General features: G+C 37.2%; 2 protein-coding genes across 2 annotated transcripts; both read right to left on the bottom strand.

Annotated features, from left to right (window-relative positions):
- Positions 1-241: 241 nt before the first annotated feature.
- On the bottom strand, positions 242-3,040 carry LOC131772429 (uncharacterized). The gene is made up of 2 exons (XM_059088318.2): positions 2,901-3,040; positions 242-1,237 (listed from the first exon to the last, which is right to left on the bottom strand). The coding sequence occupies exon 2, from the start codon at positions 1,225-1,227 to the stop codon at positions 667-669; it is 561 nt and encodes a 186-aa protein (XP_058944301.2). The 5' UTR covers positions 1,228-1,237; positions 2,901-3,040; the 3' UTR covers positions 242-666.
- Positions 3,041-8,336: 5,296 nt separating this feature from the next.
- LOC131772425 (uncharacterized) lies at positions 8,337-17,427 on the bottom strand. Its single transcript, XM_059088313.2, has 14 exons — positions 16,984-17,427; positions 16,218-16,412; positions 15,467-15,762; positions 14,825-14,921; positions 13,958-14,248; positions 13,690-13,763; positions 12,923-13,105; positions 11,607-11,780; positions 10,746-10,892; positions 10,591-10,671; positions 10,125-10,299; positions 9,806-9,866; positions 9,471-9,537; positions 8,337-8,962 (listed from the first exon to the last, which is right to left on the bottom strand). The coding sequence occupies exons 1-14, from the start codon at positions 17,113-17,115 to the stop codon at positions 8,884-8,886; spliced, it is 2,052 nt and encodes a 683-aa protein (XP_058944296.2). The 5' UTR covers positions 17,116-17,427; the 3' UTR covers positions 8,337-8,883.
- Positions 17,428-18,920: the final 1,493 nt, after the last annotated feature.

Here is an 18,920-nt window from a genome sequence, read left to right as displayed (position 1 = left end):
TCACACTATGCACGCTTGAAAAATCTCCTGCTCTGTGATTGGTTACAATCACTGTGACCGGAAGCTGCACTAACTTCCGGCAACAATGCATCTTATTTACCGCGTAGAAAGACCTTACGTACTAGTATTTTTACATCCAAATAAGCAAATATTTCTAAATTGTTATTTGGAACACAAAATCCCAACAAGGAAAACGCATATTTAATATATTTATAATGAATATAAAGCAGAACTGAGAATATCCTCTTCAACATTGGTTTATTGCAAAACTCGGTGACATAAATTTAAATCAGATGATCTCTATACCTAGGTTAACGAATACAAAGAATTTTGTAAAAATCACTAAAAAATTTTCTGAACTGACAACGCATAAAAAAGGGAAGCATTTATCAAAATCTAATAAAACTCGTAAATAACAAAACACTAGGCGAAAATCCAGGCTGTCTTTTACAATCATTCGTAAACGCGAAACCTCTTGAATCTACGCTAAATCTTAGTTCGTTGTAAAAATGTAACTAATCACGTATTTCTGTTCCGCGACCATAGTTCAGAAGCTGTAGCCGACACCTTTTGAAGGTAAAGATCATTTCTAATTTTATACGAGGTATTCAGGACTTTAAAAATACTTACAGAAACAAATTCCTTTCGAAGGGAATCAGTTCTGTCCTAATCTGTTCCTTTGATCGCGGCGACAAGAGCATTCATTTTTTCCGATTTTTCAAAATCTTTCGTCCGTAACTTTTCCACGTTTGCGAACCCGAAGTAGAAATCTCGGGCATTAAGGGTACTTCGTTTGATCCCCTTCGGTGGCCATTCAGAAGACATGTTTTCCCCAAACGAAACGCTGAAAACTTTTCCATGAAGGTGGCCGTTTTCATCTGCCAGCCGCTTCTCACGAAGTATAGTTTCCAACTGGACGATGGCCTCTGACGTTAGGCAGATTAAAATAACGTTGTTTAATTCCAGTTCAAGCCAGGGAAGCCCTTCGAAATTATCTGTTCCTTCATCGATGTTGACAGAATTTATCACGCGAATGCCGCCATTCGCTGCTATAGTCAAAGCGTCGCGGAAATTCTTCACGACTTTGAGCTGCTCTTCGCCTGATTTGTGAAGAAGAAGGATTTTCTTTGTGTCGCTCAGAGTTTTACCTCGTGAAGACGGCGGGTGGCGCTGTGGATCTGTTTCCTTTTGACTGTTTTTCTTTGCCTTTGATGTTGCGCTACCCATTGCTGAGATTCTGAGTCGAGAAAAAGAAAACAACCCATCAAAATGATAAATTTCGGTAGCCACCAAGAAGATACAGCTCTTTAAAACGAGACTACTAAAACTTCTCGCGATGAAAATTACATCTAATTATGTGTAATAATATGCAAAAATTACCAAAAACGACACTGAATTTATTATCGGACCGTAAAAAGGCAAAATAATCAAAATACACCTGCTCTGTATGAATTAATAATTAACACACTTCAAGAGAACTGGAATGATTCTTCTATGTTGCTGTGGGTAAATGCCCGGCAGTCGGGCACGGTCTCCTGAAAATAGACTAAATGCCCGGCAGTCAGAAATTTTAACAGAATTTCCCCTGAAAGCTTCTCTAAACTTTTTAAAGAATATCAGATGTTTGTTTTGAAATACCTAGCGATTCCAAGATTTAATTTTGTTTTTTTCGGAGTGATTCTTTAATTCTGATATCTTGAGAGCATCATCTCGTTCATTTCTTTGTCTATTTACATGATACTCCTGATATCTATCAATTTTAAAAAAGAGAAACAGAAATATTGGGTAAAAATATTGAGTAAAATTTTGATAAGCCATCCACAAACCTAAACGCGTCCTTTTGATACGAGTCTTAGAAAGGCATGGTTTAATCGCTGTTCAATTCCAAATCATGTCTAAATACCGGAAAGAGATCATGTTATTTAAATTTTAAAACGATTTTAAAGAAGATATTTACAAGAGGGCTGAATTTTGAATACTGCACTAGAGGTTTCGAAAGTAAAAACCAGAAAAATTGGCAACAAACATAATTATTGTTTCGTGATTCAAAATGTTACGTTTCCTTCGAAAGTTATATTCAAACCCTCTGATAAATTCTCACGTACATTTACAGGACACTGTACCTCACGCGAGTGTCTGTAACAATTAAAATGCTTCTCATTGGCCAATGTAAACAGCAGGTAAGACACGTCACGCTAAGTCACGCTAGGAACTACACTCAAAATTTATCTTCGATGGTATCAGCCAAAAGTCACGCAACAAAAAGAGAAATATCAGGGAAAAAAGAGAAAATCGTGTCCTCTATCTGCGAAAAACCTTTGTTTTAAACGTTAATTTTGGCAAAAAAATAATAACTGAGATATCACTTACAGGTAACATAGAGAAACTTAGGTATCACACCCTGTCAACTTTGTAACCCTGACCAGCCTAATTTGGAGAGCGTGACTGTAACGATGTAATTATAAAATCATTGGCCTTTACTTTTTCTGTTTAATCACAAATAGAGTAATTTTCTTACAACAGATGTAAAAAAATCCTTGAAAATCATAAATTCTTTGAATGAGTACTTATGGCCTAACGATGAGCGCGGTTGTTCGATGAAATAACATGAACTCAAATTTGGCATTGAAATGGCAACAAAACAAAAGCCGATCAACATAATATCAAATCTGAACTGCTTCCCACAACCAATAAATCATGATGAAATGCAACAGCTTTCGATTTAAGGGAAGAACTGGGGTAAGGTTAGTTCAAAAATTGTTCCAGAGCGCGTGAAAGTCATAAGATGTCGCCAGAAACCAACGAAATGCACAGCAACTTTGAACATGCGAATGTACTCAAAACGTTTATAATACCGTAAACAAAACGGGTTTTACGAATATCAGAACTATTTTACTCACCAAATGACGATGACAGCGGAGCAGAATTGTGTCTAAGATTTCCTCTAACACTGTGCTAGCTTGGGAACGAAAATCGAAAGTTGTAAAACACGACAAATTGCGAAGAAAGTGAAAGTGCTTGCGTGTTATGTTTAGGAATGTGAAGCATAATCAGGGCTATTAATATCTTGACACGTCACGTGAATTTTGATTTGAAAACCTGTGACTTAGGAGCGTGACCCCAAAGGCCAGCGGTTGGTTTTCTGAAAGTCGCGTTACAACGCGCTGAAACCATCTCTTCCATTCTCTCTTAAAATATTTCAAAATGTCGCATTTCTACTTGTTTTGAACTAAATCAAAGTAAAATTGATAGAAACTATCGACTCTTTCCTAATTTCAACACCATTTCAAGCAAAATGATGCTTTAAAATTTAGCTCTGGAATGGGTGTGGTCGCCCTATACACATTTATCGACAGCGAAAAAGTTCTTATTTTCTTTCTTTTTCTTCCAATTAGTTCATAAATGGAGAGAAGCACAGATTGGTGTGAAAATTTTTTAAATTATTTTTCCTTCTTTAATTAACCCGCTTAGAGGCTTTGTTTAGCTCTCTTGTCATGCTAATTTCGACACAATACGAGTTTTACCCCCATCTAGGGGGCAAAAGCGTTATGTCTGGGTTCAAGTACTACACTACGGCCTGATCATATTTAAAAAGAAAAAAATTCATCATTCGAGTGTGTCATTTACAATCCGTTTCAATCTTCCTCGTCCTCAACCATCGTTTTTCCTTCTTGATCTATGCGTATACTAGATAAATTGTCTCGTGCTAGCATTGCCTCTTCTGGCAACAAGGGGGTTGAAAGAATCTGACTATTGACTGCATCTCGGGTTTACATAATTATCTTGAACATGCACAGTTCGAATCAGGCTTTACTAAAGCTTTACTATTATTGATAATATGTTGAAAAAAAATACCAAAACGGTACCAAAAGATACTACAAGCTGATAACTTATGTGATTCATACATCTATTCATAGTATTTCTCTTGAAATGCTCATTTCTGCAATGTCGGAGTGAACAGTTAATTGCTATCTAAATGTATTCTTCTCTATCATTGCATATTTCCTGGACGAAAGGAAAACACAGTTTTTTAGCCACGTTTTCGACAATCAGCATTTATATCTAAGTTTACATGTCGATAATACTGAGTACATTTTGAAAAACTAACAAATCTGGTCAAAGTGATACTACTGAGAAGTTCGTGTAAAAAACGTTAAAGTGTATGGAACTTCACCCTTCAATCAAGCTTCAATGGGTTTTTAAGAAGGAGCTGAAAGCGATCGAAATCTTCGAGAAGCCAGAGGCCACTTTAATTGGAGACTATAATCGTAAACCATAATATCCATTTAAAATAGCTGAACGAAACAAGAAGTCAAATTATCGTTCATCCTATGAAATGGTCTTTATTTATCCCGAGGAGGGGGACGGAGGGGGGTCACATGGTTTTCAGGGGAACGAAGGGAGGATCCGTTGTCGTCAACAGAGTATAAAGGGGACTAAAGCGCTAGTCGAAGAAGAAAGAAAATTCAGTTAACCTACTCGGAAATTCCGCTATAATTTTTTTCAAAAAAAAAAAAAAAAAGAACAAGACAAATCAGTTTACACATTTCATCTATGATGCTCATGTACAATAAAAGTATATTATCCAAAGAATCAGTTTTCCTGCAAAATAACTCAACGGTAAATATGAATAGTATCTGTTTCTTATATTCTTGACCCCAGTTAAACCTTAAACTAAAATGTTCAGCTTTTTGGGTGTCTCTTTCGATCTGTATGCGAGGCTGTAAGACTTGTACTTAAACTCAGAGTCGACTCTTTTTACAGTTGGCCGATGAATTCTTCAAAACTTTTCCTCATTTTAAGTTATTCAAGTAGCAAGAACCTTGCCAAAAAATTGCATCATCGGTACCAGTTAAAACTTAGACTAAAACATCTAACTCTTCTGGTCTGCCTCTTCTCGGTATGCACGTGGGACTGTTCAACTTACAATGAGGGTTGACTTTTCTAAAGCTGCACAAAAATAACTTTCGTTTTTTCACTTTTATCAAACAAGGTTCAAGTAGCAAGAATTTTGACAAACAATGCATTCAATTTCCATAATCAATACGAAAAAAAGCAGTCACTGAAATTTCAAAAGTTAGACTATGTATGTAACCACAACAGGCTAAGTTCAACTTCTGTCTATGCTTTTTTAAGGAAAGGCATTTCATCCAAAGAAAATTCCAATTTCTCTCGAAATTCATGTTTGGAGACTACTAAAACTTTATGTGCACATTTGAAACTATCCATGAAGAGCAAAACTCGGACACAACCTTGCATGAGCTTAAACATAGTTGGGGACTAATGTCCTGTTGTTTTTGCTCCGGTACTGTTTGTACAAACCCTTAAATAAATAAATCAGTAAATTCATGTTGATCATAAGCTAGGAAATGATCGTATAATACTTCCTTAGACTATGGACAAAGATATGAGACTAATAGAATGCTTCGTTGACTGTTACTTTTAGACTTCTTTCTTGCCCTTTGCGATCAAATTCTTCTTTTCTAAAACAAACCAAATAAAAAGCATTAAAAACAATCATAATAAAGAAAATATAAACCATTTACAATCACCGATCTGAAAATTTTCACCGTCATCATCAACATCCTCGTTGCCCTAACAACCTACTGACCCAGGTCGTTACTATAAACCGTCAACTGAGGACAAAAAGTATAACTTGTCAAACAGAATGTTTTAAACGCCATGGGAGTCCTATTCCATAGAAAAAAATAGTTCAACTCCATTTTTAATATTAATTTAATATAAAATATATCAATATATTAACGACCCGGGTCGCATAACTCGATTGCTTGTAGACTGTATTTAGCGAGTTTTTAAGGAAGTTAGTGATAACAGTATCTATAAATATGATTTGTTTAATTTTTGCCTTGTTGTTCATTATCGTTCCTTCGTGTAAGTTTTGGAGGATCCTCCTTGAAATAAGAAAATTTAAAAAAATTTATTAAATTGCCAAATTATTGAGATTACAACATTGATGTAAGTTTTATTTGACATCCTTTTATTTTTATTTGCGCCAATTGCTTTCTGCGTTGTTTTAAGTAATCGTATACTGTCTATTTTGAAACTTTATTTTGGCCGATTTTTTTCCAAAAAAATTCTGTATAAAACAATGTTGGATTTTATGTATTTTCCTTATTAATTTATTTCTCTAGTGAATCGTTAGTTGTTATAGTAAAAGTGCGCATTCAAGTCTGTTCACAGCTTCCGTTTAATACTGTCATTCTACATCGTGAAAATCGTTATTTTCTTGTAGTTATTACGAAGCCCTCAGCTTTTCTCGTAAGCGGAATCGTGAAACCGAATTTGTTGTCAAATTTAAACAGCCTTGCGCAACGTTTTGCTTGTTTGAAATTTGTTTCATGTCAACAATTGATTCAATTCGCGCTGCAACAGTTTTGAGTGTCAGGTTGAACGAGCGCGTTTCCTGTAATACTTTGCTTAGCTATTTGGTAAGAAGTTGCAACAGATGTCTTTCATTTTCCTCTTATATTATTGGTTTCTGTAAACCACTCTTGAAATTTGATTGATTGTGGTATTGTAGTAAAGATTTCTGATTTGCTGGGAAAAGATACGATTTAGAGCAAAAAAAAATGCTATACGCGAATTAAGTGTCACCAATGAGTGCCAAATAGATTTCAAGGATCACCGTTGATTTCAAAATGGATATTATAAACGTGTAAACAAGGTTTTGTCTTCATTAGCAAAACGCCCTGGCTACAAAAATTTGTTTTAACAGCACATTGAAATTTTGATGTCTAGAAAAGCCAAAGAAGTGTCGGAAATTTCCCAGGTATATTTAAGAGCCGAATGGAAGGAATTGACGGCGGTTATAAATTGAGTGAGCTCCTCTCTGGTAGAGGAGGTAGCACGGATACAATCGTCAATGTAACGGACTTAGAGTTCAGGTTTTAAGCCGTGGTATTGACTAAAGAATTGATGTTCGATAAAACCTACGAAAAGATTGGCGTAGCTGGGTCCCATTTTAGTACCCATGGCCACGCCATTAGTTTGTTTGTAATAGTTACTACCGAATGAAAAGCAACTGAGTGTGAGTACTAGTTCGGCCAGACGGAGTAGTGTTTCAGAGCTAGGTTCCTTAACAGTGCGATGATCGAAAAAATGTTTGAGGGCCCGGAGACCTTCGTTATTGGGAATGACAGTGTAAAGAGATGTTATATCCATACTGAAAATATGTTTGTTTTGGCCTAGGAAACTAAAGTCACGAAAAATTTCAAGTGCGTGTTGGCTGTCCTTAATGTAAGACGGTAAAGTTTTGATAATAGGTGCCATAATTTTGTCTAAGTAGGTTGACCTGGGCTGTTAGGTTTGTGGATTTAAGGTAAAAAGTACGCACACGAAGTTCTAGGAGTGGTGATGGTGAGATTTTTAGCGGTGGCCGGCAATTCTTGTTTAGCTAGAAGATCGTTAATCGTATTTTTGACAATGTTTTGGTTAATTAAAGTGAGATCTTTGTCGACTTTAGCATAAAAGGAGGTGTCGGAAAGTTGCCGCGAAGCTTCTTTTTAGTAGAGGTCAGCCCGCCAAACAACAACTGCGCCGCCTTTGTCGGCCGCTTTAATGACTATATCTTTGCGTTTTTTTTCAGACTTTTTAGTGCCGACCACTCTTCCGAAGAAAGATTGGAAAATTTGGTGTTACGATTGAATTTAAGTTTGTTGATAGCGTAGCGACATTTTTTGATGAAAAAATCTAAAGATGCGAACTGACCCTTTGGGGGAGTCCATTTAGACTTTCGAATCTGAAGTGTTTCGAAAATATCTTTGCTCGAGATGTTAGAATCATCCTCTTTGCCATGAAAAAAGGCTTTCAATAGAACGCGGCGAAGGACCGCATTCCATTTACTCTTACATTTCACCCTCACAACCGCGCAGTTAAATCTATTGTTCTTAAAAATTTCAAATTACTCCAAAACGATTCAGAGACTGGCACTATCTTCTCACAACCCCCACTTATTTCATTCAAACGTGACAAAAATATAGGCAACTTTTTAGTCAGGAGTTCATTTCAAACCAATGATCAATCTAGAACTTTCAAATGCGCTCGCTCACGATGCAAAACTTGTTCTTTCATTCATAACGTAGAGAAAATATCGGGACCCAAGAGATCCATTAAGATCACTGATCACTTTACGTGTACCTCCGCCAATGTTATTTACTGCATAACTTTCACTTATTGCAATAAGCTATACATCGGCGAACAGGAAGACGACTGGGTGACCGATTCCGAGAACACCTTCGCGACGTGGAAAGAAATGACAAGGACGCATCCGAACCCGTCACCTAAGCATTCTAAACAACATATGGCAGTCTGCGGTCTTTCCTTACAATATTTATTAAATAGTTGCAAATAATACTAACAATAATTATAATAATGATAATAATAAAAAAATAATAATGATAAAATAATAATAATAATGATAATAGAAACAACTTAAATCATATTTATATTACTCCCTTCCAGTATTTTTAGGTACCTCGATATATGTATATGTGACAACCTGTTAGACAATTTAACTTTTCTGGATACATACCATGGTAGATAAGTTATAAAATATATTCCCTAAATATAAATTAAGATGCAATATACCAGTTTATTATTACTAGCAGTGCTCTTTCTATAGATATGCAAATAAAATTTAAAATACATCTATGTTCTGAGATTATAAATATGTGCTTTACAAGTTCCTCAAAGTTCGTTTGTTTGACTTTACTGTAATAGTTCGTTTTGTTTCCTTTGATATGTGTATTATAAATCAAGCAAAAACAACTCTGGCTATCATCTATGACTCCGTATTTTCACGTCTAATAGCGTTCGACGTAAAACGTCAATTTATACATTGAACTGAAAGCGTTACGGAAGATTTCACTCAGAGATATCTCGACTGACAGCCCTCTGTTCTCTATCAGGCCTCATCTGCTTGACCATCTTTCTCATCATATCCCTGAAAGGAAAAACAATCAGGAGATCTTAAGATGTATCTGAGTAAGTTAGTGGGTGTCCGGGTAGATGGATGACCGTTTCCTTGGTGAAAGAGTCAGCAAGTACCGAGAAAGATGCATGTGTGGGTTTGAGTGTGCATGATTGTGTGTCTGGATGGATGAGTATGTGTTTGGGTAGATGGGTGGGTGTCTGATGTAGGTAAGAGGATGACTAAGAGTTAGTGAATAACTGTCCAGTTGGGCGAGTGGGTGTCTGGCTGCACAAGAAGGTGTCTGAATAGATAAAAATGTTGGCTAGGTAGATGGCCAGGTCTTTCACTCTGCGAATGGCCGGATGGTTGGTTTAGTGGGTGTCAAGGTAGGTGAGTGACTTTCTGGCTGGATGATGGTGTGGGTAGATTCTGAAAAATCTGTTTGAATAGTGGTTTGGGTGTCTGGGAGGTTTGTGGGCGCATGAGTGGGTAGCCAAATAAGTGAAACGAAGACAGGAAATAAAATCACAACATTTACCTGATCGCATCAAGCTTCTCTTCCACTGACTCCCAATGATGACGATCTTCAGTGAATTCCAGCAATTCTAGAAAAAAACCGAAACATTCGCTTGACAAAATTCCAGAACTTCTAAGAACAAAGCAAGCTAAAGCAAGCCAAAGTAAGCGACGCTTGGTCCTTTGGAAGGGGATTTATTGTGTCAGTACTTACTGAAATGTTTTCAGTAGTTTGTGTCGGAGAGGATGGTCCAATTTTTTTTTTTTTTTGCCAACAAAGAACGACCAAGGAAAACCTGTCTTACTTTCCGAATTCAATTTAAACATCGCTCACAGCAGTTTTAATTTACTCCAAACCTTTAGCGAGTTTCATTTCACTGATCCAGTCTCCCTCTTTGTAATACTTTACGCGCAGATTCTGCAGAGGAAAAAGTCATTGTGAGATAAAATACCAACAGCGCTGTTTCGTTGCCTCAAAGCCCAGTCTCCGGGAGGAGACGTTCTTTGCATAATGTACATTAAGCATGTAACAGAAAAAACTTAAGCCTGTTTTTACAAGGAATCTACACACTCGTGTGCACTCTCGCACTCAAAAAACAAGGGAACAGGAAGGTGAACAATCTTCCTGGCTTAAAACATTTCAAAACTCGATCTCCGTGCGCTGTCACTTACTTACCAGAAAAGGAAATCTCTCCATGCGAGTGAGCAGTGAAATACGATCCACATCATATTCCAGACGAGCGACTTTCTTGGCCTGTGTGTAGGTCGTACTCATCTGGGCAATGAGAATGTTGAGCAGAATCACAATCACTGTTCCCATGTACGATAACATCAACAGAATCGACAGCCAGCTGCCAAAGAAAAAAACAGTAAAGAATAGTAGAGTTATTTGACAATCAAGGCATAAATAAGCCAAACGCGTAAGCAAAAATTTTGCACTCATTTTCAATCCGTTTCAATCGTCTCCATCCTTAGGCCTCCAAGTTTTCTCCCACTTTGATGTTTTCTGTGCCACCAAGCTATTGTTTTTAATTTTCTCCGCCGCATTGAAAGTTACTTCGCATGTCACAATGAAAGAGTCGGAATATTGAGATGAACTGTCTTCATTGTTTGTTTTGTTAGGAGAAGTCTGCATCACTTACTTGAAAGTCGAGTAATCTTCTGCAATCGGTTGCTGTTCTGAAAGTGCACGAAATCCGCTCAACAAGACGTCTTCAAAACCACTGTAAAATGCAAGAAAAAAATCAGCTACACTTTCCATTTTTAAGGGAAACGTAAGCATACAATTAACACGCACCTGAATTGTTGATTTTGCTTGGAAGACTGCACAGACAAAAACAACGCCCCACAGAAGGAAAGAAATACCACGACAAAAACTGCCATAAATCTCGTCACGTCTCGCTGAATAATTTTGGCCAAAGTCTTTGTGTACAACCCTGTGGTCCTGGAAAAAAAAATATTGGGTTGGATCTAAAACTTGAGCTTAATCAAAGCTGCAGTTTGACAAATTTACTGCCAGAGGTGAATTACAAATGAGTGTTGTAAAACCAACACCACATTTATCACAGCGGCCAAACGGAACGAAGAAAGATATCGTAAGGAACTAATATATAGATTTAGCCAAGCCTAAAAGCAAAGCTCGCATTTTTTTCCCGCACGTCTCAAGGGCACAACGCCTTGCCCCGGCCAGGACTAGAACCCGGGTCGTCCGACTCGGAGCCCAGTGCACTGACCATTGGACTACTGGACAGTGGCGTTGGCGTGCCCGCGGTACAGTTGACCACGTATGTTAAAAGTAGCACCTTGTCGTACGGTCGTAGGGTCGTAGGGTCGTACACTCCAAATTTTTTCGGCTTGATGGGTTATTACTGTTTTGTATAATTATGGGGCTACGCTCTGCGAGCTCCGTTAATAGGAACTCAGACCCTAGACGCGATTAGTGGCTGAACTTCAAACGCGGGAAAGCGCCAGTTACCAAGTAGCACTTGGTTTTAATCTTGCATTCGATTGGCGGAGAACGTGGTGCGAATTTTTTTTTTGACCAATCACAGAGAAGAGTAAACCAAAACAATTCCAGATTAATTTCAACGCTCAACTGAAAATTTCCCTAAATCGACTTCAATCGAATAGAATCTGAGAAACAAAGAGGCTTACTTACCTTGTTACACAAGAAAATTTAAATATCCTAAGGAAGTTGAACAAGAAAGCCAAAGAAGCCACCTTCCACTGTGCTTTGTTATCAGTGTACCGTAAAGGTATTATACACAAGATCAACACCAGGCCTAACCAGTCAAACAGATTCATCCATTCTCTAAAGTAGGAGTGTCGCTCTCTGTTAAAATGTAAAGAAAAAAAAAATAAATAAAAGAGTGTTTCAGAAAATGGCGGTGTTTTAAACTACTCACTGGAACATAGCGAACAGAACATGCTCCATGACCTTCTTCTCGCTCGTAACACAATCACTTTGAACCTTAGAACAAACGGATGTTTAAGCCGTGTTCAAGACCAAAAGATTTCGTAACAGCTTTATCACTTCTCATGCCCTTAAGGCCTAAACTATTTTGCCGGAATTTTACATTTAATCGACATATTTTATTTACAAACGGAACAGATATACAAACAAATTTTTTAATACAAACTTGCTTTAAAAGCCACAGGTAACTCGTTTAATTATCACTGATATCATCCAATGTAATTATCGTGTAATTCAATTTTTCAATTGCAAAGCGATTCTAAATAAATCACTTATCTCATAACTTATCTATCATAATGACCATGGTGTAACTGATATATTGTAATATACAGATTTAGTCAAGCCTAAAAGCGGAGCTCGCATTTTTTTTTCCCGCAAGTCTCAAGGGCACAACGCCCTGAAAAGGCCAGGACTAGAACCCCGGTCGTCCGACTCGGAGCCCCATGCACTGACCACTGGACTACTGTAAAAAGCCGTGGCGTTAACGTGCCCGGGGTACAGTTGACCACGCACGTTAAAAGTAGCACCTTGTGCGGTCGTACGGTCGTACATTCAAATTTTTTCGGCTTGATGGGTTATTACTATTTTGTATAATTATGGGGCTACGCTCTGCGAGCTCCGCTATTATAAGTGATGTACGTATTTCGTATAACGTAACTGTATGTTTAGCTAGTAATGTACTAGATAAGCAGAGTATTGTATTGTTAGTAGTGTAAGTAGCCCATAATGCAAGAAATTGTATTTTCTGCAAACCATGTATTCAGTAACTGTATTGACAGCGTAACTCATATTGTAAGTAACGTAAGTGTTTTTCTGTTAGTAGATTAACGTAACGAGACCTGCAGTAAATAGTGAATGTAGTAATTGTGTTTTGCAATTAAAATTATTGTAAAAAAAAAATCCATAGCTCACACCCATAATTTCTGTACATCATAATCATGCTTTCAGACAGGGACCTTCATCCCATTGTTACAAAAAAGTATTATAAACAAGTAACTTACTTTCTCATTTGATTGATTTCTTCACAGATGTAGAAGACAACCATGAAAAGGGTAAAAACCTCACAAATTCCTCGTAGTGAATCAGCAGCACCCCTGTATTGGGTGGGGTCCAGCTTGGTAGAGCCATAAATCAAGGAATAGGACAAGAACAGCAAGAAGATCACATACAATGCTGCATGAAGGCTAAAAATGAACATGAGATTATTTCAGTATTTTGCATTCTTTTGAGATGAACACATGGTTGGCAATTCAGGAAGCAATAATTAGTTGCAAAAATGTTGAGACACCTTGAGCAAAAATTGCAATTATCAACCTCATCAGATGGCCAGAAGTTTCCTGCATGGTACTACTTAGCTACCGACATTGCAAAGGAGGGAGTGGAGGAAAAACATTATGTTAAAGCACAAGGTGAACAATTATCTCTTGTCTTGGTAACATGTCTCAACTACTTTAAATTTACAAGTGCTTGAGGCCATGTCTATAAGTTAGAAAGGTAGAAGGGAATCTGTAAAAAGGACTGATTTGTATGACTGGCAGAGCTTACCACCATCTCTATGGACCTGCCCCCCCTGGATGATATGATGTTCTAATGTAGATTACCCTGTGAATTCCATCAGGTTTTTATTAGAGATTGACTCCAGCATTTCCTGCATTTCACTCGCAGTTAGAAATCACCCTTTTGTACTCCTGAGTGGAGAGAAGCATGTGGGGGTGCCTAATGTGTGGCTATTTCTTTAGAAATTGTCCTAAAAAATTGGCATATTTACCTGAGAAACCAATGTCCAAAACGGTTCCATTTTGTCTTTATCAACATTCTGACAACAGGATGTTGCAGAGCCTCCTAAAAGTATGATTCAGAAGATTGCAGTGTCAATTCTTTTTGGGAAATGAATCCACTATGCCTATCTCTGGTTACACTTCACTTCAGTGCACAACAAAATTAGATCATCTTTCCTAATTACCATTAAATGTTTAACATCAATCATTTAATCAATAATAACAAAATGAAATAAAATTCATGTTTTTGATTATCACCTTATTGTTACTCATAGCAATCAAATGCAAACACGACTTGTCCCTCAGATTAAAATATTCATTGTCTGTCTGCTTAAGTCCTTCAGATGACACAATCTTTGGAGGTCGTCCTCCCTCGTCACCATCCAAAATATGATAATAAAAGTGATAGTCCAGTGGGTCATCAGGGATGGTGGTCCAGGCCTCTTCAATTCCTTCTTCCTCATCATCATTATCATACTCGTCCTTGCGCTTTGGGAGGTGTGGCCAGTGAGGGTTTACCATCTGGTCAAGTACAGCCACTACAGTTTTCTACAAACAAACAAACAAAAAGAAAATTAAGGAAAAGAATGAAAAAACAGAGTTACAGAGAGCAAAATGCAAAGCCTTCTTCATGGACATGGGAAAAGGAAAACCCAAGTCCCTGTGAAGATGTAAATGGCAGCAGGAGCAGATTTCTTGCCTATGCTCTACAAAATGAGCTATAGATAACTTGTTGTCCCTGGCTAGGCCATGCACTACAGACATGTGCATGTAGGTTTATGTGTTTCATGAAATTATTACATTGTACCCAATGGCATAGAAAAATGAGTAACAGCTTTACCAAAACATCTGAAACAGATATTGATGGTATCAAGTGTGTGGTCCTAAGACTGAAAAATCCTCTGGCTGATGGGGTTGAGATTATTAGTGAAATGCCACTTGACATTCAAGGGGTCCTGTAACTCTCAAGTAACAAAAACTTAATGAGAAAAACCTACTTACATGTATTTTAGTTTATATTCAGAAAATTGACAAATGTGTTCCAATGGTTACAAGCATGACAACATTTAATGAATTTTGGGAAAAATTTCCCTTTAAGTACACTTGAAATTTATGAAATCTCACCTTCATTTTGGGATTCTTGACAATTGTCTTGAAACTGAAGAAAGATGGCTGTGGATTGGTCATGTCTCCTGGTCTCCATGAAAATAAGCTCTGTACTCTAATGAAAGCAAAGCAATTGACATTTAAGTTAATGGCTGACATCTACTGAAAAATATTGGAAATCCTTTGATAAATCACATATATGTATATTCTTCACACTGACATCTATATATTTCCTTAGGTGCTGACAAGGAGAATTTGTTCATTGATCAAGAGCTTCATTAGTTGGTGATCATTCCTAATTGTGACTTGATGTGTGATTCAGGGGTGATATTGTGAGGAAAAATTAGATGGCAAGTGACTCTGAATAATAAGGATTAATAATCAGGAGCAACATTCATTTCAAATTTTTAATGAATACATGCAAATTGTAGACACCTAATTGACAGCGCTGCTTTCTGAATGAAGAATTTTAATTCAAAACCTCTCTTTCCTAATTATATAAAAATTCTCATTTGTTTTCTTTTAGAAGTTCAGCCCTAGTTTCCTACTTTGTCCAGTCTTTTAGCAAAATGTTTCCCTTTTCCTTTCCATCTAACTGTTTCCAAAATGTTTCTAAGTCACCATGAATGATTGCAATGATAAATTTACATACATGTATACCTTTCATGCCACATCATTCTAATAATATATGCTGCCACTTCATCATTCTCTGCTATTAATGCCAATTCAATTGGTAACATGCCTCTTTTCTTCTCGGGCTTAAGCTGAGCTTTTGTTTTCAAAGCAAGCAGTCCTGGACATTTCTTCACAAGTGTTTTGGTGACATGTAAAAAGCCAAGTTGTGCAGCATAATGTAGCAATGTCTTTCCTGTTTTATCATCCGCATCTCTGAATGTTTCATATCTGTTGCCTGAGTTCAATTCACTTTCCAATAGAATCACCAAAAACTTACTAATCTGCAAAGCACAGGTCAATGATAATATTAATATTGATAATATCGAAAGTCAATTATATTTTGGAGGTGTGGGAGCTGAATTGGAACAGAACAATATACAAGTATGACATAACTATACTACACCATGTCCAAAGAGAAAATGGCTCAGAAAATTCAGTATACCAGTAATACCTGAAGCGTCATCAGATCTCTGAGACCTAATCAGTATTCTCCAGAAGGATCAGCAGCCTGCATTTTGCTAGCTACTCTCTTCTAAAGCACCAGCTTCTTACATGTAGATTAGACAAAAGAGTAAAACATCTGTATTGATCTAAAATACATGATTATTATTGCTAATAAATCTCTAGAGAACACTGCCTAGTGAACCCTCTGAGTGTGTTGTGTTCTACATGTCTCTAATTGGTAAATCTGAATTTTACAAACAAAAAAATTCAAAAGTTTGCATAATCTACATACCAGCTGCTCAAGGCCTAGTAGTTTATCAGGATTGTCTTTGTATCTTTTGGATGTTGGCCAAGTTTTTAACATCACAAGTGCAGGATCCTCACTGTCCAGTTCCCCATTATCTTTGTATTTCTGGATTAGTCTTTGAACTCGAACTTCATTCATAGCACTGCTCCAAGACAGTCCTTCACTCTGCTTCTGACGAACCTAAATATGAAATTGATTGCACAATATCTTTGGGTTAAAAAGTGGTTTAGATTTTTAGTGGAGAGGTCTGAGGCCAGTTGTATTCCAAAATCATCTTCCTCTTGAGATTTATGAGGAAAATACCCTGAGAGGAAGCCCTTTTCTCCTTCCCCCAACTGGTAGAGAGAACACATTATATTTCAGCCAACAGTTTGTTTCAGAGGAACTCAAGCATAACAAAATCAAAAATTTTTGATAGAATCCCACAGAAACAGATTTTTTTTGGTCTGGTAGATTACTAACAAACACCACTGTCAAGAAGAAAGAGACTTACATTTGAAGAATACCTTGCATCAAACAATGTCTAAGTTAAATACCGTTTGTAAATAAAGATATGAAAATAATATAGTCGGATCGATCGTGAAGGCAGAGGTAAATTTTAGGAAAAAAACAGTGTGTTTTTCAATCTCTCTTATAGTCCATTACTTTTCTTTAGAACGAGATCTCTCCTTGTCCCATAAAAAAATTTGACTGGGTAAATGCTAAATCACCTGGCGAAAAATGTTTTTGGACAAACAGCGGCTCACATTACCTTCACCCAGAACTCTCTGTCAAATTCATCTTCGAAGAAATCGTCTTGTTTATGTATTTCATTTTCAGGTTTTTCTTCGTTATTCTCTTTCTCCTCAGCTCGCTCTAACAACTCTTGGTCCTCTCGTTTCATATTTGAAAATAAATTATTTTATCATCAAACAGTAGCTTTGCGATCAATTATTTTCTAAACAGCTGTGATCGCAGTTTTCAGCTGATTGGATCGCCAACGGCTCTGAATCCAAAATCCTGGAATGATTTCCTTCTTCAAAGTCGAAAAAGTTGACTTTAATGCACACTTCCACTAGATGAAGTGCGCACAACAATGTGATCTGAGAGATTTAACTTTAAAACATCCATCAGCATCTCGAATATGCGATCAACATCAACAAACGACTGCAGTAGTTCGAATATTCGCTAGGCGTTACTTCATCACTGAGTTAAACATCACGGAAGACTAGGAATAGTTTTAGACGGGCGCGAACTCACCTCGTTCTCATAGTGAGGCAAACTTAGGCGAATAAATTTTGAAGCTGCTGCATAATTTTTTAATTATGCCGATTCTAAAAAATTCATACATAATTTATTACAATTTTTCGCCTTCTGGTTTTAAATTTATCCGAAACAAAAAAAATTAGCCTTTTTTATTGGTTGCTTTTAAAATGGTTGTTGACACCTCTTTAATCATTTTGAAAGCAGAACACTTGAAATAATTAAAGTCGTGATGTCGCAAATTATTTACGCTCAGTGGCCGTGATATATTTCTTGTCCATTCAAAGCATGATTTAGAGGAATATGGGATATTGAAGCAGTTTTGTCGACTGTGGTTTATCGAGGGAACAAAGGTGCGTTTGATTTTGCCATCTGAGATTTAAAGAAGCGGAAATTCCCTCGAATTATTTAAGTTTACGAACGGAAATTCAGTGATACATTTGACGAGCGTGTTTATCTGTCTCAATTGTCCTCGCGCTCACTGAAAATGAAATGCGTTCTGTTCCTGTACTCTGGAAGCGACAGCGCTAAAGCAGAACAGCTTAAGGACTATTTACAAGGCAAGCTGCGAAAAGTGGCAGATTTACGAAATATTACTGATATTCTGGCAGAGGAGCAGGATTTTAAGAAAGAACTTTCACGCAGCAGCTGCGTCGTTTTGACAGGATCGCGTCATGCTTCGTCACTTATTCAAAACCAACGCCAAGAAACCGAAGATGATTTTATCACTTTCGACGGTAAAGTGATTCATGACGCGTTCACAGGAAACAAAGAACTGCTAGACAGATTGGTGATAGTTTTCTTTACGGAGAGAAACAAGAATGATTGGATCCCAACCGGTTTGGATGAAAGTAGAATTTTTAACCTGCAAGGTGAAGAAATTCAGAGAGGAAATCCTTCCCTAGACCATCTCGAAGACTGCATCAAGGGAATCTTGACTGGCAAAACTCGCGTGTAATTTTGAGACAGAAGAATGAAATATCGCAAAGTCTCCAACATTTAAAGGACAGTCGAATTTGCTAAGACTGAATTAGACATTTAAAATCAAACCTTATTTGTAAGAAAAGGTGTTAGTAATAAACGGCGGTCCCGAGGATTAGAATTAAATTTGAATCCCGGCCATTCATGTTTGTATGCGTTAAGGTAAGGGCTTTGCGTTTGAACTTTCTAACTTCTTTCACTTTTTTGATCGAGTTATTGGAGCGTGTGGCTGAAAGCGGAACCCGCGTCTGATGAAATGCTACGGTACTTGATAAATGATTGTATTGTTATTGTTCTAGAAAGGAAACCTAACGAGGGGGCAAAGTTCTCGCGCTTCAATCTTTTTGTTTTTGCTCGATCTCTCTTTTTTCCTTGATTTATTTGCCTTTTGAAGTCAGTTTCAGCGTTAGTTTAGGACAGACCACGTTCAACGCTTTCTTCGTCGCAGTCATTTATGTACCAAAG

Source organism: Pocillopora verrucosa, chromosome 12 (assembly GCF_036669915.1).
Source record: "Pocillopora verrucosa isolate sample1 chromosome 12, ASM3666991v2, whole genome shotgun sequence".
Classification (NCBI taxonomy): Eukaryota; Metazoa; Cnidaria; class Anthozoa; order Scleractinia; family Pocilloporidae; genus Pocillopora; species Pocillopora verrucosa.
Note: the sequence above shows the minus strand (reverse complement) of the source record. Positions and strands in the feature narration are given on the sequence as shown.